This window comes from Physeter macrocephalus, chromosome 20, assembly GCF_002837175.3.
Source record: "Physeter macrocephalus isolate SW-GA chromosome 20, ASM283717v5, whole genome shotgun sequence".
Taxonomy (NCBI): domain Eukaryota; kingdom Metazoa; phylum Chordata; class Mammalia; order Artiodactyla; family Physeteridae; genus Physeter; species Physeter macrocephalus.
In genome coordinates, this window is record NC_041233.1 from 28122173 (window position 1) to 28143694 (window position 21522).

General features: G+C 45.5%; 1 protein-coding gene across 22 annotated transcripts in view; it reads right to left on the reverse strand.

Annotated features, from left to right (window-relative positions):
- Window positions 1-21522, reverse strand: part of KCNMA1 (potassium calcium-activated channel subfamily M alpha 1) — a 761872-nt gene that overhangs the window by 135409 nt on the left and 604941 nt on the right. For 9 of the 22 annotated variants that reach the window (XM_055080890.1, XM_055080875.1, XM_024132101.3 and 6 more), the window contains 2 exons: window positions 20476-20552; window positions 9541-9714 (listed from right to left, as the gene is read on the reverse strand). In XM_055080890.1, the coding sequence (XP_054936865.1) occupies window positions 9541-9714; window positions 20476-20552 (251 nt within the window). The other 13 variants (XM_055080882.1, XM_055080883.1, XM_028481438.1 and 10 more) reach the window with 6 other exon arrangements.

The following is a 21522-nucleotide window of genomic DNA, read 5'->3' on the forward strand; positions in this document are numbered from 1 at the left end:
CCGCAACGGGAGAGGCCACAGCAGTGAGAGGCCCGCGTACCGCAAAAAAAAAAAAAAAAAAAAAAAAAAAAAAAAAGTCTTCGATGCTCTCTGAAATTTCAACTGTGTGGGTCTGACAATGCTGAACTTGTTTCTGTCCAGTTAGATTCCCCCTTGGAAAGGTGTTTGGCTAGGGAAGCAAAACTCTGGTAAGCAAATGTAAGGATGGAGGACTCCCTGATTACCTAGGTAATTCAACATGATGGACTTCCCTGGTAGTCCAGTGGTTAGGAACTCCGTGCTCCCACTGTAGGGGGCACGGGTTTGATCCCTGGTCAGGGAACTAAGATCCCACAAGCTGTGCGGCGTGGCCAAAAAAAGAGAAAAGAATGTTGGTTCAGGAGAAAACCTCGGAGATAATGCCAGGAGTTGGCATTCTCAGCACGCACGCTCTACCACTTCGAGGGAGCTCAGGACTCATGTGCTTTTCTGTGCTGTTTCAATGACCCTCTGGGGTCAAAGGTGTGCATAAATCTCCAGTCATGGGTGCTGACATACAGACACAATGAACGCGGATCAAATTCTTGTGCACAGAGAAATAAAAAGAAAATTGCTCCACGGTACTTAGAAATGCCACACGACTTCCTTGGATTTTGTGTGGCCGTACTTCACAGGAAATGTGTTTTGTATTTCCACCAGAGTCCGATGGTGGTTGGAAACAACAGCGGATTTTCAGTGAATGGGATGTGAAGCACTTTATTATTTTTTTCCCTCCATAGATGGAAGGAGACATGCTGTCTCCCTGAGAAAGATGGGAGGAGAAAGTCACCTTGCCATACACAGGGATTTAAAAAAGAATTCCCAGGAGCTCTAACTGAAGCCACCACAGGCAGCTCGAGCCACGACCCTCAGGGCTGGCCACATGTCCCAGCCGGTGGCCCTCATTGCTTTGTTTCTGACGCCCAGCCTGGTTCAAGGCCATTCATGCCAGCGATTCAGAGCTGCCTGGCTCTGCCCCCATCAACACACCCAAGATGTGGGTCTTGTTGGAAATGCAGAGGCTGGTAAGGGAAGAAGAAGAAATACTGGTTCAAAAATTTAAAAAAATTAGATGGAGTGGATCCCCAAGACCAGGGGCAGTGGAGACAGTCCAGTAGGTCTCCAGGCCCAGCCAAGGTCTCAGGAAATTCTCCAATAAGACAACGACTCCACGGAGCCCAGATGGGAAGCACAATGTCTGCTGAGTCAGCTGGGGAGAATTAAGCTCAAGAAATTTAACTAATGGAATTCAACTGCTTCAGCGCCATCAATTAAAATCTCTTTAAAATGATTTTAACTTCTCGGAATTATATTTGGATAATGTGCTTCAGCTGGGAGTCCTAGAGGCCGTTAGATCGTCTTCCTTCCTCAGGCGTCTCGGAGCAGCTCACTCCTGCCTCCTCCTAGCACATGCCCCCCCAGCACCCCCCGCCGGCCCACCGCTGGTCTTCTTCACCCTCACAGGATGGCTCCCAAGGCCCTCAGCTCCAGCCCCTCTTCCCAGAGCCGCCATCGAAGTCCTCCCAAAACAAAGCCTCTGTGGCTCATTCCCCTGATCAAATACCTTGAATGCTTTCTATTGTATTACGTGTGAATACAGTGCCATAACAGGGCCCCACTCACCTTCCAAGGCTCCTCTCCCCTTGCTCCCAAGCACAGGTCTTAAGCTCCAGCCAAACTGGGTGACCAGCTGTTAGACAGGAGGCTCCAGCCCTCGGCACCCCCCTCCACTGCCAGGCCCTCTCTCATGATGTCAGGCAGGACACCCTTTGCCTCCCATCCTCCAAGGCACATCTGAACTGTCCTCTCCTGTGGGACCTTTCCTCGGCTGACCAACAGGAGGTGACCTCTGGGCCTTTGCACTGCCAAGCACTTTGCCCCCCTCTCTCACAACGCCCCCCACACTGTCTCCAGCTCTCAGGACTGGAATCTTCGTCTTTCTTCTCCTCCCTTGGAGACAGACAGACATACCCATCTTCTTCAACTGAGTAAGGAAATGAGTAACTCAGTTTGCTCCCTAGACTGAAGTTCCAACCGTCCAGCCTATCCTCAAATGCCAGCCCCACCACCGACTCGCTGTGTGACCCTTGGCAAGTCACTTAACCTCTCTGTGCCTCAGTTGCCTCATCTGTCAATGCACAGATGCCTCAGTTTACAGTTGCCTCAACGGCAAATAACAGTTACTACCTACCCCATGGTAAGGATTAAATAATATCTGTACAGGGCACAGAGCAGTGCCTGCAATGCAGCAAATGCTACGTGTGGGTTCAATTTGACAATAACAACAGTAACTAACATACACGTATCCACATACACACATCCCCTTGAAGGGCTGGCAGAGTCCCCTGCATACAGTAAGAGTAAACACTACGTCTGTCTTAACGTGAATCCAAGTTAAGCAGTTGGCCATTTCCCAGTACCACCACATAAGCCTCGGTTCCTAGGAATACACACACACTAATAGCAGAGGTGTCAACCTCGCCTCAGAAGAGGAAAGCAATTTTTCAGCAAATCTTAGTAGGCTTCACTCTTCCTTCCTCCTCACCGATGAGTATGACCTGTTTGTAATCTCTACATCCACTCTATTCGGAAAACGGTTCCCATTGCGCTGTTCTGTGCTCCATTGCTTCTAGGCTTAAATGCGAATCAAAGATCCCAAGCACTGAGAACTTGCCGGTAAGCACACTGGCAAATGTCCATCTCAGATCAAGGAGCATCCAACTGAAATGATGGGCACCGTATGAGAAGGGAGGGTCCCCAGGTCTGATTGAGACCAGAACGCTGCCGATCAACTGCTCATTTCCGTCTGGATGGGATTTGGAAGCAGGATGCGGTGCAGCCTGGGCCACCGCCCTGCAAGCCTCTCTCCGACGGCTTTACACCATCGTTGGTCTGATGCTAATTCAAGACAATGCCCCAGAGCATCACAACAAGTTAGCCACAGACACGCGATAGCAGTCAACTCAGGGCGCTGTCCTGAACGCGGGCTGGGGGATTCCCTGTCTCCACGAGCTGCACGCTTCCACAGATGTTTCTAAAAGCCTCTTCCCAAAGGCCCATTTAGAGAGAAATTAAATGCAACTTTGACTTAATTAACGTTTTAAACGATAATGAATACAATGTAGATTCATGGGCGGCATTTACATTGTGTTGTAAAATTGATAAAAATTTAATAACTCTTTGTTAATAAGTTATGTCTCCCCAGACCCATAAAGCCGAAGGCGCTGCAAACTCCAGCCTGGGTTTAATCCAGGCTCCTGGTGCAGGTGGAGGAGGGAAGCAGAGATGGACTTGACATTTGCTCCAAGCCTGCTCTAATTCTAAACCTCTGCTTGTTCATCAGTACTTTATTTCATACAGTAAAGGTCAGGATTTGGGCTCAAGGCACAGCCTTGACAAGAAAGCTCAAGTGAAAGGCGGGCTGGCCCTGGCATCTGTCGCCTGAGATAGCAGGGGGTGGGGGAGATGGAGAGCTAACTGGCCACTTCTCCCCTCCTCCATGGAGGTAACAGGCAGAGTCCACTGCCTGGTGGTAGGAGCTGTCAGGGTGAGTATGGTGACAACTGGCCACTGTCCTGAAATAAAAATGCAAACATAATTTCCATGTCACCTTGCATAAGGACTTCTGCCTAGCTTACTTGTGGCATGCCAACATCTTTTCTGGTTCGTCCTTGAGGAGCCCAGTCACTTATTAAAGCATCATATCCCTGGGGAGGGAGGTGTCCAAGTGATGGGCGTAAACACAGAGCACCCTTTCCTCTTTCCGACCTTTCTACTTCTTATCTGCCAGCTCTGCTTCAAAGGATTTCTTGTGAAAAGTTGGCGGTTGTTTGCCTACTTTTCCCTTTCTCTTCCATCAACATGTGGTACCTCTTCACAGCATATTTATCTTAAAGAATTCAACTCTTTTGGAGGAGGAGGAGAGTACAACAGGGTCTCAAAATGCAAGTCAATTACTTCACCTGACACTAGACTAAAAAAACCCCATTTACTATGAATAAAAACATGGTTTGTGTGGAGCTCTTTAGAGATGGGCAATTAAAAGGATTCTTTTCAAAGGAAACTCTGTCCAAGCATGATGGCTGCCTTACAATGAGCTGACCACCATATAAGCAAGTAGGAAGGCATCGTGCTTCGTGTCACCCCGCGGCTGAATGTGGCTACCAGAAAATCAAAGGAGAGGCATTGGCTTCTGTAGCCTTGCCTTCTAACAACAGAAGTGCCCTAAGATGCCCTCCCAGGTCCATTACTCATGGAATGATTACATGGTTGCCTAGGCCAAGTTGCCTTCCTGTTTTCACTTCCTGCAATGAAGCACAAATGGCCTAATCAGGACACATGGGCCAAGGGTAGCTAAAGAGCTAGGACAGAATCCAAAGCATGCTTTAGTGTTAGCAGCAGTAAATGGATATTGTGGGGGGTGTGGGGGGGGAGAGAGAAGGGGAGAGAGAGACAGAAAGAGAGGGACAGAGCGAGACACCGCACCAGTAAGCATGAGAAAATGGGAGAAACTGCAGACCCAGAACAAACAGGCTTTAAAAAATACAGGGAGAACAATGATTAAACTGATTTGGGCTGAGTGTGCTTTGCCTATCCGTTTTCTTACTTTCTATCACTGATGGTGGTAGTGGAAAGAGAGAGTCTTTGTTTTCAAGGTCCAGAGTAAAATAAACAAATAAAATTTAGGACTGGGGAGCTTGAGAAAGTCGCCCAAAACTATACCTACAGAAAAGGACTGAGACAGTTAGGGGCTGTTGATTTTTAAAGGCAGCTTATTAAATTAAATCTCCCTGCAGCAGGCACTGGAGACTGTCAGCACAGGGTGTGTCCCGTTATAGACACTTTCCTAGAGCTATTTGCACTCCCTGCCCCAGTATCTGATTTTATGTACTTCGAGATGCCATTAGTTTAGTAGAGTGACTTCAGTTCTATTGACAATGTTAATTCTCTGCCTGTACAAACCAAAGGCTACTCAGGATAAGCTGATATTTGTTTATTATCTGACAAGACTCAAGATTACACTAAACTGATTTTGGTATGTCTCCCTTCAACCTAATCGTATTGGGCTTCTCCCCTCCACCGAACCATTGGAGTTGAATGCCTCCTTGTATTATATTTACACCCGAAAGAAAAGCCGTGCACCACTTAAAATTAGCTACAGTAGTTTGCAAGTGGGTGTATGTCATTGTGCAGGTTTAAACTATTAGTAAATTGAAAGGTTGGTGGGAGTCACCAACCTGGTGGTGTCCTTTGGCTAAAACTATCTCCAAGTACAAATTTAAAGATCTGTTTCTCTTCGAGCACATGATTAATTTGTTCATGTCAGGGTTACTGATGGTTTGTGACCAGCATCATGTCAGGCAGTCCTCAGCAGGTCTGAATCAATAGGGTCTTATGTGATCACTGCATCATAATTTTAATTGTCCCCTTTCTATTAGACTTAGCAATCAGATATCGAGCAAGAATGAAATAACAAGAATAAATTCTGAACAGAGAAAGGGTACTATTTTACAAAATTATATGGAGGGGAAGTGGAATAGATTAGAACCTCAAACTATATTGATGGGTGTGAGGATGTCGCTAGCCATATATTTTCTATGTTTGACAGTACCAGAACATAGCTACTTGCGGAAAGTCTGGGGCCCGTACCATCTTAGCGTCTTTTAAGAGAGCTGGTATTTTTGCCCAGGATCATCCAAAGTAGAAACAAAATTGAAACGATCCAAAAATGATGCTCTGCACACCAATTCTAGCCCACTATATTGAATGATTCAGTCTTGGCAAAAATAGAATAGTCTTGTGATGAGTCCTTACTGGTCACTCTTTGCGTTACTTCTCTTACTGCTTTTTAAGTCTTCTGTAAAGGAGTCCTCCTTCTCTGCAAATCTTTTTGTCAGCACAGTGTGGCCTGACATCCCGTGAGTTCAACAGAAGGAGACAACCGTTAGCAAAGTATGTGACTTAGCAACAAGGGGAACGTGTAATGGGCCACACCTCCAAGGAGAGGTACATGCAGGGCTTGCTGTTAGGAAGCAGAGTTCTAAGACTGTGTGAACACTTTTAATATATTGCCACTCCTCTGGGAACTGGCTACTTCTCTTCCCACTTCAGAAAACACATAATGGGACTTTGTGTTTCAATTTACCGTCCCTTGAAAACGGAAATCTTTCCCCTTATAAGAAAAAAAAAAATAGTAAAGAGGTAGACGAAAGGCAAAAGAGAAGGAATCGGACAGTCCCCAGAGCACACTGGCTCAACTGGGAAACTGCGACCAAAGCAAGCTCTGTAATAATATAATGACCTTTAATGAGTGTCTTGGGAAACAATACAGCCCCAGCATAAAAGACAAAGGGCAAAACCCATCACGGCTCCGCTGACACTAATGCAAAATGATTTTCAGGACAACTAAAGAATGTAAGAGAAGTAATCTGATCCGCCCATCTGACCTCACTTTGATTCAAGGGCCCTTCTCCTGCCATTTCTAATTGTCAAACCTTCTACGTTTCACATCTGCTCATATTTAATGAAAAGCCCACTCTCACCACTGATCTTTGAGGCAACCAGCTCTGTCCAATGGGCACCAGCCAACCCCACCACCAGCGAGGGAAGCCCGGGGATTGCTATTGGAGCTCTGCCAGAGGAATTCTGCGTAGACGTAGACATTCTTTAATTGGAGAAGAAGGGCTTATGTGGGCCCACGAAGGGGCTCAAATTGGAATAGATTTTTCTAACTTATTATTAATGGTCAAAGGTGAGTGGACTCACACAGGGATGGATGAAATCTGCTTTTGTTTGACGGAGTGACGACGGCGGGGAGACTGATGAAAACAGAGGAGGCAAACCCCACCCCCCCAAGCTGTCAGTACCAGTTACGCCTTCGACACACAGCCCAAAGCTCCACATTTTCCATGGTGGAGCTGATGCTGGAGGGGTAGAAAGACAGCAGTCCCATGCCCAGGATGTTTCTGAGAAGACGGGACCGTCCCACCCCAAGTTTTTCTCCTCCTGGCCTCCATCAACACTTGGATTAAATTGCAGAGCTGAGAAATCCCTCCAATTATGGTTTCTCCTGGATAAGATGGAAATTGCACACACTGGGTATCATGGGCCTCACAGAGGGGACACAGATTTGCTGTGATTGGTATGGGTGGCCGGTGCCAAGACATGACCACAGGCCTTAGTTTAGAGCCTGAGTGGCTCCTTCCTTTTCTCCACTGGATCTCTGGCCAAGGTTTTAGAGCCTAGCGGTTATGTGAAAGTAGAAGTTGTGCCTTAGATGGGTAACCGAGGGGGCTGGTACTTACATTCACCACCATCAATCAACGAGATGTGGCCAAACTGGGCCACCACAGCTCACCCCTCCACTCCTCCTCCCCAGCTCCTGTCTTTGAACCTGGTGTCTTGCCATACAAAGTAGACAAACAAATTCTTTGTATGGTTGTGACCGAGTTCACCTTGGTGGTGCCATAGGAACCAGACAGAACTGTGATGAGAATAAAGGAGTAAGGGTATGTACGATGGCATGTGCAAGAAAGATTGAAAGGAAATTTCCTTCCTAGGATTTTAGGCCAATATGATGGGAAAGTCCAAACTCCCTCTCAACACCACATCTATTCAGTATCACTTTAAAAAAATGAATCCTGTCCCTTGGCACTGTCCTGATGGAGCAGTGAATCATAAATCAGAGACGATGATGATTTTCTGGTCCTAGATCGAACTTTTCCAAATGCCTCCAAGACCTCTCTAAGTACAATAATGTCTCAGACCTGAACTGTGGTTTCAAACATCAGTACTGGGCATGGCACACTCCACTGCATACAGTGATGTGAGGGCTCCCTCAGCCCTGGACGCCCCATAGATCACTGCCACACAAGCACACCATGCTGGGACCGCATGCTCTCTTCCCTCCTCGTTGCCAGTATAAATTAACTGCTGCCGGTGAAAATTTAGTTCAACCAGCTCCGGGCACTCGGAAGAAAAGAGAACGGATAATATGGTTACCGGCAAACGTGGTGGGTGCTTTCAAGAGGAAGGGATGAACACAGAAAGACTGTCTTCTACCGCCCATGCTACCAAAAATGTGAAAATAAGGTGACAGCCATACTTCAAGGTATCCAAGTCCTCAAGCAAAGCACAACCTCTTCCGCCCTTAGACGAGGCTCCTCAGTGACCAAGCTGGAGCTTTTCAGTAGCATCACCCATGTACCATGTCAGTAAAACACAAGCAAGGTCCATGCTGAAGACAGGATAGTGTGGGGGGAGGGAAAAGCGCTCGGGAATCTGGTGTAGCTCAGCCTCGCCAGCTGCCACTGCAAGACCCTGAGAGACTCCTGAACACCTCTGAACTTGCAGGAGGCAAAGACTGACCCCAAGGCTGCACGATGGACTCAAGGAAACCACGGAGCTTCTCGGCTTATGATTTTTGTTGTTATTTGGAATCACAATTGCTACAAGATACCTTAAACAGGGGGGCTATATTTCTAGAAAAAAAATGAAAGATATTAATGGACTGATCCTTTGAATGAGTCATCTTTTTGAGGGGAAGCTCTAGAAACCAGCGGTCTGTATAGGTTGGCAGATTCCTTTTCAGAGCATAGTAGGCAATCTGGCACTGGAGGAATGAGATACAGGTTAGGGGGACACAGTAAAAACAAAAAAACAAAAAGACAAAAAAAAAACAACCCATCTGCACTGAAACCCTGTTATATTTTGGAAAGTATCCAAGCTCACTAAAAGCAATTTCATGCCAGAGTTGGCTTTGCTCTCTCCAAACCGTTTTCCTTCCTCCTTTCGACCCAATCCGGAATGAGATACAGGTTAGGGGGACACAGTAAAAAAACAAAAAAACAAAAAAACAAAAAAAAAACAACCCATCTGCACTGAAACCCTGTTATATTTTGGAAAGTATCCAAGCTCACTAAAAGCAATTTCATGCCAGAGTTGGCTTTGCTCTCTCCAAACCGTTTTCCTTCCTCCTTTCGACCTTAGGGGGACACAGTAAAAACAAAAAAACAAAAAGACAAAAAAAAAACAACCCATCTGCACTGAAACCCTGTTATATTTTGGAAAGTATCCAAGCTCACTAAAAGCAATTTCATGCCAGAGTTGGCTTTGCTCTCTCCAAACCGTTTTCCTTCCTCCTTTCGACCCAATCCGATGTCTAACCCCTTTCCCCAAATAGTAAGATATACCTTTCCATGCATCTCTGTATCAATATAGTGTTTGATGTGCTTTCACATTAATTTCCAAGCGTATTTACTTAAAGGAGAGAGGAATAATAACACTGGATTATAATATCACAGCCTGCACGCTCTTACAAGAAACACAAGTTCACAGAATAGGGAGGGAGGCCTCCCCAGCACGTACACAGTGACACAGGCAGCGAGGGCAACACATCACCACATACACCGGGAGGAAAACGTCAGGCCGACTGACTCACAGCACCACAGGGCACGACACAAGACAGGGGTGATGCCACAGACAGCACAGACATGGAACTGTATGTGCTGGGGTTAAACTTACAGGCACGGAAAGTGGTGGAGCAATCATTAACAGAGACAGAAGAAAGTGGGAAGGCTCTCTCAAGGGTGTCCACGTTACCACGCACACGGCCTGACATGCACGAGCAGTCACGCTCAGAACGTCCGCAATCAAAACAACATGCCCGTCTCATTCTCTTGTAGATGGACATCTTGGCTATAACCATGGGGTCGGATGAGACGAGAGGAAGAGCGGTAGTTAATGACAAGGTCACACACAGCAAGGCAGCTGGAAGGGAGCTGAGGGGATGGAACACAGGTCTTAGTTCACGTTAACAGTCTTGACCCAGAAAAAAAAAAGGCAGAGAGAACTGTTGGTAACACTTTGGTTGTACACTGGAAAAAGCAGAGAAAATATCAATTGCCTGTAGAGTCCCCCAAGGCTGTTGCATATTATTTTCCTACCCTAGGTAAAGCGGGTGACCACGGGAAAGGACATGTGGCTGTGATGACAATCCGGTTGTTGCATGAGAAGCAGCACACGTTAGAGAGACAGCAAAAATGTAACCAACATTTTTTCCCCTGGCACAATTAATACAGGAGGACAAAATATACACACAGCCAATCAATTAATTGCTTATTGCGTACAATAAACGGTTTTTGCAAGATGCAAAAATATCTAGTATGTAGGCTTTCTAATTTCCATCCATTTCTGGGCATTAGGCAGAGGCTGGGACAAGCTTTCAGCCAATTAGATATGAAACGATTACGTGTTAATATAGAATCTGAGGATGCCTCTGCTGAACTTCCCCAGAGTGAGTTTACATGATGCCTACAGGAATTTAAATTTACTCTTGACAGAGCAAATACCCAAATCTGTCCATATAAGAAATGCAGCTGCTCAAGGCTAACGCTGCCTATTCGACATTAAAGGCAGTTCACAAATAAGAAATCACCCAAAGCGTATGAGATGTTGGTCTATTGCAGTGCATTTAGCTACTCATGGGTGTATTTTCTGCTTGAAGCTGAGAAAATCTGAAAATCACATCTGCTCTTCTCTCCCGCCACCCCCCCCCCGCAAAAAATTCAGAAAGTTATCGGGCTATTGGTTAACCATATTTTTTTTCTTATATAGAAAATATCGGCCAAAAATAGATGAAAAATTACAAAACATGAAATGAGAGAATAGATCCCACATAAAATACCTTACTAAGATTTGCACGAGGCATCGATAGCTCCTCTCAAGCTAATATCATAGGTTCTGCACTGCCTGGGAATGCAACTTGAGTGCTAACGTACAGAACTTGTTGGACATCACCGTAATAGTTCTCAAGGCCCTGCACCTTCACCCTTCAAGCCAATTTATATTTCAGTACAAGAGAAGCTTTTTGTACCTCATTTTGATGCTACAGCAGGCACACATCTTGGTTTATCCCTAGCAAGAACCTGCCTGCTCCTTTCGCAAAATGGGAGAAGAATTCACGTTTATCCCAAGCATCACAGCCAAATAGTCAGCTGAACTGGAGAGGTGTTATTCCCTTGTGCTCATACCTTCCACTGGGAAAATCATTTTTCCCCCATCGTTTTTTCTCTTAGTGGAGAAATGGTTGCACTCTTCCTTTAAAATATGGCTAGTGGTTTTGAACGTTACAGTCACCAGGAAGAGGGGTTTAATCTCTCCAATGGGTCAAGTCCTGTTCTAAGACCTTTATGACGTGCCATACAGTCTATTTGTCAAGCAGGGGTAACATTATGATTGTGAGGAACAGGCACTGGGGCAGATGAATGAGAGATCCCTTCAGCAGCAACTCCATTCCTGTAATCCTGGCTCACACTTTTAGCGACATGTTCTTTTAGCATCCTAGCTAGTCAGTTGTTCAGATCATCATCATGCAGCCCCAGCCCTGTTCAATGCGTGGGACATCATTCCTGAGCTTAGCTTTTATGAAAAAAAAGAAAAACAAGTTCCACTATAGCATTTGAATCAGAAGAATTTAGAAGGCATGGTGGGATTTCCCAGACACCCCAAACGGCAGTTGTCGAAGTCGAGAAAGGCAAAACAGTCTTCAGCTGAAGACATGAAAATAAAGTTATTTTAAATGCATCCAGATCTGGTGTACAACTCGCAGACCACTTGCTTGTTTTTTCCTTCTCAGTTCTTTTACTGGAAATATTGACTTGTTATTTATACAGAGGAGGGAAACGAAAATGATTTTTTGTTTCGCTGTAGATAAATTGTTTTGAAAAAAATTTAATCAAATGCTGTAGCAGAAGAGAAGCCCATCAAACTCTGAAATGCTATGCTTCTCATTAGCAACAGTGCCTGGTTTTCGTTTCCATACTGCCATTTTGGGTTCATATACAATAATAGACTCTGACACATTTATAGGGAAAGAAAGTTCTTATATATATATATACCATCTTGAAGGACAAGGGGAGGGAGGGAGGATGGGGGTGGAATAACTTTCAAAATGATTTTGTCAGAGGTAAGCCCATCATAATGGGTGATTGAAACCTCCTACTTGATAAGGGTTCAGGAGGAAACACAACTTCAAACCAGTGCCTCTCAGGGACTGTTTGCAATTGTTATTGTTGGCTCTTCTGGAGACCATGCATTGTTCTAAAATTTCATAGTGTTAGCATGCAGGAACAAGCTGAAATTGGTAATCAAAGCAGCAAAAAAACCATTTGCTATAAGAAGATTAAATGTTAATTGTAAGCACTCACATTCCAAAGCAGTATATGCATAAAAAAGAAAACATGCTATTTCTCTTCATTCCTTCCCAGTCATCAGTTTTACAGTCACACCAAATCCAAAATAGAAATCTCAGAAGACAAACAAGCACTACCACAAAAAAGGAAAAAAAAAAAAAATCAGCAAGAATGATGGATGAGAGGCTCAAAGACAGGACAGAAACAGTTAAAAATGATTGAGCCCCACACATTGACAAACCTTTGTGAATTATTACAATGTCTAGACCAAGGTGCCACCAACTGCGAGGTTGGCTCTTTTGCTTTACTTCTGGAATAGTCCATTTTCACTGACCCCCTATTGGGTGTCTTCACCTACATACTTCTGGGTCCACCTTCTTAAAAGGTAAGGCCCATTCTGACCTCCCATCTGGTGGTTGTGATCCATCAGACTTGAAGGATGTGTGTCCCAGCCAGGAAGAGCCTTCCTCTGGGCCATTTGGTGAGTCACGAACAAGCTCTTTAACTAAAAATGGATGAGGATTTGCCTCTCTGGTGGTAGCTGTTCCAGGAGAAGTGGATACTGTGTGTGTAAAATTACACTCTCAAGTTGTAAAATAAAATTATATCAAAATTAAGTCGCGGACCTCCGACTTCGGAAAATACCATCCCTCATCCCCCTCGATGCTCTCTGCTTCCTAATCCTTCAGTTTTGTTTCAGTGAATTGTGGATATCCAGAACCACCGGTATTTTATTTCCATGTCTCCATGATTGTTTCCTTTTCTAGAGCTGATGTAGGTTCGAAGGTTAATTTCAGATACCAGAGTGCCACTTAAAACTCCCAAGGTTAGGTTTCAAGGAGCAATTTTGAAAGTTTCAGTATTTATTTAAAACAGAAGTAAGTTTCCTATCTACTCCCTGGCCACATAAAGTGCCCTCTCTCCTCTGGTGTTTGCTGATTTTCTTTTTTATCGAGTCACCCAATGCTCTCTTCCTCAATCTCAATCCTCAGAAAAGGGAGTTTTCCCCAGGATCTCAATGGTAATACTAAGTAGATCTGTGAGGACATCTAGTGGATCTGTGTGGAAGAGCAGCTAGTTAACAGCACTTGAACTAGCTGGGAGAGGACACTGTGTGCCTCTTAAGAATTGAAACGTGCAGTGTCATTTCAATCCAATGGCTTCTCCCAATCCACAGCAGATGTTTAGGAAAGAGAGGAGATGAAGGCGAGAGAGGTTCTAGGACATGGTCCTAGAGTGGTCAAAAGTGGCAACTTGCAAGCACATCGGCTCTGCCGCCACGGTCCGCAGAGCAGGACCACTTCAGCACCAGCTGGCTGGGTCTCCTTAAAGCCCTGCTGTAACTTCCTGAGACAGGGAACAGACAAGTGTGTGTGTGTGTGTGTGTGTGTGTGTGTGTGTGTGTGTGTGTGTGTGTGTGTGTGTGTGTGTCTGTGTGTGTGTCTCTCTCTCAGAGGTGATAATGCTGCAGCTACTTGTCATTCCATCTTAGTACTCTTGGAACTTTATGCTCAATTAATTGCCCCCACTGGCCGACTTAACTCGGAGGAAGCAGAAACAGAAGCCTCTGCAGACTCAGTTTTCTCCTTGGCCCACATCATCAGGTTCTTGCTCTTGGGCTGGCGCCAAATATGCAAAGAGGTTATGCAGTTGCCAAGAGTCTGTCTCTCTGTCTCTCTCTCTCTCTCTCTCTCTCTCAGAGGTGTTAATGCTGCAGCTACTTGTCATTCCATCTTAGTACTCTTGGAACTTTATGCTCAATTAATTGCCCCCACTGGCCGACTTAACTCGGAGGAAGCAGAAACAGAAGCCTCTGCAGACTCAGTTTTCTCCTTGGCCCACATCATCAGGTTCTTGCTCTTGGGCTGGCGCCAAATATGCAAAGAGGTTATGCAGTTGCCAAGACCCTGGGTCTCACCTTTCTCCTCCAAGAACTCTGTCCTAGCAGTTTAACAGTTTGAGAAAAAGCTTTTATGTGCTTGCCTTCCCCACGATGAAGTGGATATTCATCCAATGTTTCCATTATGACTTCCTAGTGTTATTTGTAGAGACAAAATAAAAGCATTTCCCTCATGGACTTCATCAAAGCCATTTACTGGAAGATTGAGAGCTGGAAGATTTCGCAGACGTACTCTCGGACAACTTTCCTTATATATTCAAAGGTCTCAATCATGAGAAAGAAAACCTGTAGAGAAGGGGCTGCTGTCGATGTAGCTTAGTTACTGCGCTTTCCTTGTGTCAAAATGACAATCGGTTGTCAAGTTCAGGTTCTCTGCTGGTTAGCCCTTCGGAGCCAAGCCTGGAATAGAAGAGGGGGCTGGACTCCATCCTGCTCTCAGCTCCATGTGCCTCCTGCACCAGCAACCAAACTGTCAGCCAATTTCCAACTGTAGAATCTTAATTTCCAGGGTGAGTTGGAAGGGGCAGGAAAAGCAGTGCTGAACTGAAAAGCTCCGGTGGCATTTCCCAACTGCTGGGGAAAAAATATTTTAGGTTTCAAATGGAGCAATTCAAGGCAAGACTGAGGCAGAAGAAAAAAAAAAACCCTGCCATTCAATTCATAGACACTTGTCAGATTGCAACTTCCTGTTTAAAATCAACCCAATGAAGGAAGGATTATTTCCAAGCCTTAACTCTGGAGCTGCTCTTCATATTCTCGGCAGCAATAACATTTTAAGTTAAAATATCCATGGAAGAAAAAGTCCACCGAGGTGAATGGTGAAGGCATTTGTTTGATGGGACAGTGGGAATCCAAGAGCATTCTTTCAGGTCCTACAAATGAGGAATGATGTCTTCACTTAGCAAAATTCCTCTGATTAGCTTCTGGAGGAAGGAGAACCACCTTTCGGGTGGTTTTCCAAGAACGGAAAGAAAAAGCTGGTTAATGTCAGCAGCAGAGAGCACACCAAACTAGCTGACCCTCCCTCAATACCATATTGTGGCTGGAGAGGACAGAGGAATTTGGCACGAGAGTTGTTTGTTGATTGACATCACGGTTTCCCTCCAGTTCTGAAAGAACATTAGATACAGTGGGCAGCGCTCTGCAGGTGGGAAAGTGGTTCATGCCCTCAAGTCATTTTTCAAGGTGTTCTGCAGATAAAGGGAGCCACGGAGTCAATTTGGGCAGAATTCTGCTCTGAACCGAAGAAGGTCATTGTTTTGTTTTGTTTTTGTTGGTACATTGAGCATTCCATACCCTCAAACTGTGAAGACTAGCCCAAACCAGATGACCAACTTGCCTCTTCTTCTGCAAAGGAGCAGGAGAGGACCAGGTGCGGAGACATCTCCTGCAAACTCCAGGGCTGCTGGACTGGTCTACAGGTTGGGTCTCTTGTAGGTGAGTAAAGACGGATGCTCATCGCTGGTGCCACTGAAAGCAGCACTGCTCTAAGTCACACACAGAAATACTGGCCTACAAGCTCCTCGTCAATTGCCACATCTTGCTGGGAGAGACGGACCTATTCCTGGAGTAATTCAGGGGCTCAGAGACTTATATTTACTCATTCTGGCTTCTACATAGCTCATTAATGAAATGGAATGTTCTCTTCAAGCCATCTTTTTCTTCCTTAAACAAGTAAATGGATCCTGCAAGATGCCTAACACCCACAGAGGAACTAGGTATGTCCTAGTGGGTATTACTGAGGGAGAAATTTTATTTTAAAGCAAGGTGCTTCATAAACTATAGGACATAATTACCACTGTTGAAATACTTGTCTCCAGTAAGGCAATTTAGATACTTACAGTCCCAAAGCTGGGTGTCCAATTAATTCTCTCTCAAGCACTTTCTCGTATAGAGAGGCACATATGGTGTAATAAATACATCACTCTCTCTATAAAGTATCTCTACGCTTATATATAAAAATTTACATTTTTACATATAAAGTACTGGTACATATCATATATATCACAACACGGGAATATATATGTAGCATATGTGTTTCCTTCCGGATAGGGATTCAAGCTTAATAGCAGAGGAGACCAAGTATAATTTATCAAAGGCAAGCATGACAATGAACCCCAACTGACGAAGCATCTAGAGCTAGTGGTAATTACCTCAGCTGACTCAGTGTCCCCTAAAGGTCCTGAGACAAGGCCTTCAAGAGAAACACTGTTGTTAAGGTCTTATTTTCAAGTGGAAAAATAAGACAGCGCCAGAAGCTGGCAAGAGGCTGGCGGGGGTTGGGGGGGGTGGGGGTGGGGGCGGGTGGATGAACAGAGAGGGGTTCCCTGCTCGCGGGGTTCTCCAGCTCCAGGCTACTCTGCAGACCGAGTTGGGGCATGAGGTCACTGCTACATGCAACATAAATACCAAAAGAAAAAAGAAACTGCAACTGTACAGAAAATAAAAGAAGTATCTCTTCTAGAGAAAAGACAGGGGGAACTGGACTCCGGGCTGCTGGGAACCCGTTTTACTCACAATATATCACTACCAGTGTGCAGTTAAAATAGAGTAGGGGCAGTATTCCAAGGCAGCAAAGAGAAAGAAAATAAATCAAAAATATGTCAATGATTAGAAGTTAAAGAAAATTCCTTCAAACACAGCAATTTAGACATGACTTGTCCCCTAGGAGTCCACCTTTTGGCAAATATTTAGAGGCTGGGGGAGAAAATGTAAATCATTAGACTGGGTTTGTTATACAGAGAAAGAAAATAGGTAAATAGTAGATTCTGAGGACTTGCTCCTTGGCCAGACAGCTGAGTTTGACTCTCTTCCTTGATGGAGAACTATGAAGAAATGGGAAAAAAATGCAAAAGTTAAACTATACTACCAGAGAATTTCCAAAAATGGAGTGTGCACGCTTGATATTTCTCCAGATAGTATGACGCGAGATGTTTAAGGCTGTTGAATGAAGGTGAATGGGGAGGTTGGGGGCTGGGTGGAGGGTTATTTGGAAAGGGAAAAGCCAGGTTGGGAGGGAGGGGAGGATTAGAAAACTGTAGATAAAGACCACTGATGTCATCAGCTCTGCCCTCCCGGAGGCTTATCATTCCAGGGTGAATTATTAATACCTGGCCTAACAGGTTTGGGCAGTTGACTATGGGTCAGCTGCCCTCTCCAACTTAGGGCACCAGGCAATGTGCATTCAAAGCAGGAAAGGAACCCCCCTGCCCCGCATTATTAATAATTCTAGCTCTACATCTAACAAAAGTTTCTTTGCAACCAAAATCTATCTTCGCCAGTTTCCTAACCTGCCTGGTATGCCCTAGGATGTTCCTGTTTAATCATTCGTTTTATTCGAACCACAATTTACACATACACATCCACAACCCGCCCTCTGTAACACAGGCTATGACCTTTTAATGAGGAAGAATGATATTTGGACAATTCTGATTGTTATCAAACATTAACCTCACAGCTGAGGGCCTCTATGAGACAAGGAGCCCAAGGAGGGGAGAGGGGTGCAGAGAGAGAGATCAAGACCCTGTCACACTGGCTTGGCTTTGCAGAGACAGTCCTTTTGTAGCAGTCTGTGCCGCACAGGATGGGAGATCATTCGATTCACCCGCTGAACCAACGTTAAAGGTCATGAGGAGAGCAGAATTATTTCACACAATCACGTGCCTCTCTCTCCAGGATGAAGTTAAAGTCAGCTGCCGTTTGCTTGCCTGGAACCAAGATGGAAAAATATCCTAGAGGCCAAATCCTCATTTCTAGGGACTTAAAAATCAGTCTGCTGGGTTCTGCTATAGACAGTGCCCTGTGAGGAACATTCCAGCATCAGAGCAGGAGTCAGAGACGCTCGCTCCTCCTCCTGCCATTTCCACTCGTGCCTCCCTAGAGCCTGTTCTCTGTCCAGCCACCAGGGAGATCCTTTAAAATAAGAACTGATGAGGTCATTAACTTGTTTAAACTCTTCCAATGGCTTTATTTATCATAGCACTAAAACCCCGTTTCTTCCCATGGCCCCCGCCTGCCTTTTTGACCTCGTCTCCTACCACCCTCTCCCCAGTCCCACCAGCCCCACTGGCCCTTCCTGCCTTACCTCAAACACCACTAACTTACCCCTACCTTTGCCCTTGCTCTTCTGTCTACCTGGACTGAGTCTCAGCTTCAGTGTCACCTCTCAAAGGAGGTCTTCCAGACCTTTCTAGCTAAAGCAGCACCCCTACAAGGTCCCCCACACCCTCAGGCAGCCTCCTTTCTCTTCAGAGCACTTGTCTCTGTCTGAAGGCATTTAATTATTTCTGTGATCACTGCTTGCCTCCATTCACTAGAGTGAAGGCTTCAGGAGGGCAGGGACTATCTCATTCACTGCTCCATCCCTAGCACCCAGAATAGCGCCTTGCACAAAGAAGGCACTCGAATATATGTGAATGACTGATCAACACGTGAAAGTAGGCTTGTCATTTCACTGATACCCGCCCACCATGGGACCAGGTTCTCTGGCAAATGTCTGGTCAAGGGTTATTGGCCTCAATACTCTCCTACATTCCCCAACCCTCTCCACTACAAGTGTTTTCTGACATGGGTTCATCCTCTTGTATTTGTTACTCTCTCTCATGTACTTCTGCCTTGGGATGTTGTGTTCCTTCTGATGGAAGTGAGCTGGGTGACGCCTGGTCAGCTGAGCTGTGTTTCAGATAACTGTGTTTACAGATAACTGAGCTGGGCCGGGAGTACTGCCTGGGTGAGAAGGGCCTTCTGAGTTACGGAGTTTGGGGGATTGGTTGGGAAGTGAGTTTGTTCTGTGCCTTTATAGGCCCTTGGATGCTCTTCCTGGTAGGCTGTCGGAACTGGAGAGTTCTTAGGCCCCAAGAAGTTAGAGGTTCCTGTCCTGACATATGGATACTCATTTTGGTGGGGTGTCAGAGCTGGGTGGAGGGGACCATGTGTGTTAAGTCAGTGGAGAAGGGGGAGCCAAACAGTGGACCTAAGCTGCCCCAAGCTTGGGAAGCAGCTCAGGAAGATTTCTACAGAAACTGCTCTAGACCAAGAGTGTTTCTCTGGGTATTTGCCCACGAGGCTGAGTGTCTCCTCCATGTTCCAGCAGAGTGGTGTTTATGTCTCACTCATTTTGTATTTCCTGTATTCCCCTTTACGGCTTCTGTGAAAGAAGCTCTTGCTCCGGTCAGCGTATCTCAGGAATGGTGCTCTTCTGTCTGGTGTGCGCTTGTGAAAAAGTATTTTATGGGGTGATCCTTTATAGTTGGGTTCTTACTCATCAGACCCAATTTCACCCACCTTGCCCTTCTCTCTTAGAAAAAAGACTAGGGCACAGCACCAAGAGAAGCCTTCGGGTGAGCCTGAACCCCTGTCTGTTGGATCTATGTGACTCTCCGCAATCTCATCCTCCCATGAAACTTGGAGCCTCAGTTTCCTCTTTTTGTAAAACGGGATTCATAACACCATCTGCCAATTACGCAGGGTTATGGTGAGGAACAACAAAAATAATGATCATAAAGAGCTTTGGAAACATTAAATCACCATGGGAAGGAGGGCATCACTATCGTTGTTTTCTCCAGGGTTGTGAACAAATTCTATTAGGCACTGCAACATAATGACTGCAAACCTCACTTTAAGCCCTAGTTTTTCGAGAGCTCACCGTCCACCGTTCCTGATTTACCATATCCTTCTCAAGAAGTCCCAGTGGCAAGCTGCTTTGTAAGGAGTCTGAGACGATATGTCAGGAGCTATCAAGCCCAATCTAGTCTATCCCAAAGAGCAATGGTGTTTGAGGTTGGTCACCGGGGCAATGGCAAATAAAGCCCATTGGTGATGACCAAGTTCCTTCCTTGGGCCAGCCTGAGGGTATCACAATTGAAAACTCTGGCCTTTGGTACCCAAACTGGCAGGAATCCCAAATGCAAAGAGAGTCAGCTCCCGTTTGGGAGACCGAATCCTCAGACCCAGTTTCCCGTCAGCCTTAGCACGGCCATCTTTACCCTTGACAGCCTCCCATCCACCGGAAATCACTATGCAAAACCACTCCCTCCTCCAGGGCCTCGGCTGCCCTCCTCCTCATACACTGCATTTGCTCTGTTTGACTGGACACATCTACCTAGGCATCCCTTCAGAGTCAAGAAGTGGGGATTAGGCATGAGGCTCACGCCGAGGTGTTGATGGTGGTGATTTTCCATCCTCTGCTCTGATCAAGTGAGGACAGGTATTAATTTCATGTCTCTTTAAACTGCAGGGTGAAACATAAACATATTCAAGAACTCTCTTGATGTTTAGTGTTTCTTTAAAAGGAAAAGGAGAGGGGAAATGAATTTGGGGAAAAAAGGAAGGAAAGAGGGAGGGAAGGGGGAAAGAAACACTACTTACGCCGTTTGCAGCCGCATTTTTTTATTCTTTTGGGATCCGTGATGTCATCATGACAGGCCTTGCAGTAAAAAAATGCCCTGGAGAAAAAGAATGGAAAAACTGACACGTTTCATAATCCACCCAAGTGAAATGAGGACCACATTTCCTCCACCATGGTGCCAAATTAATGAAACACGCCAGCACTAATTTCCTTTAATCTTCTGAAAGGTTTAGACGTTTACAGACGGAAATGTTTGTTGCGAGACCATTTATTTCAAACATAGGATTCTGCGATTTGAGTTAGTGCTTCTCTTCATAAACTTTTATTTGAAAAGGAGCTGGGAGAGAGATTGCTGACGTGACACACCACATCTGCTCGCTCCTCTTTCATTTTGGAGAACAGCTCTAAATGCTGCTCATCAGAACACAAGGGCAACCAGCTCTGGGCCCTTGGCGGTAAGTTAAATACATCTCCGACATCTGGTCAAATAGGTATTAAAGGGGCACAAGGATGACATTCCTCAGTCAAATAAAAATATTAGCCTACTCACTTGGAAAGCACCTTCTCTTGTCAGCCAGAGCGAGAGAGTTTGAGGAAGAAGGTGGAAAGGGAAAGTCAAAGGGGCCCTCTGTCAAATTCCTTCTGGGGTATCATAGCCCATATTTACTCCCAAACTGGCTGGACTCACTCCCATACCATCCAGGCCTGAGAACACATCATCACTGAAGGTTTTCTTCTTACTAAGGAGCACAGCTCACGTGACCACTTGGATGGGGTGGGCAGAGAGGATACTATAGGATCGGGCTGGATAGAAGGAGACCCAGAGGAAGCAACCAACAAGAAAATCCTCTCCTGTGACCCAAATGTTAATATATGATTACAAGGTCCATTGGCTGTGTCGGAAATATTCTGGATGAGACAAAACAAGGTCATTGGAGCACTATTTTTTTTTTTTTTTTTTTTTTTTGGCTGTGTTGGGTCTTCGTTTCTGTGTGAGGGCTTTCTCTAGTTGTGGTTAGCGGGGGCTACTCTTCATCGTGGTGCGCGGGCCTCTCAGTGTCGCGGCC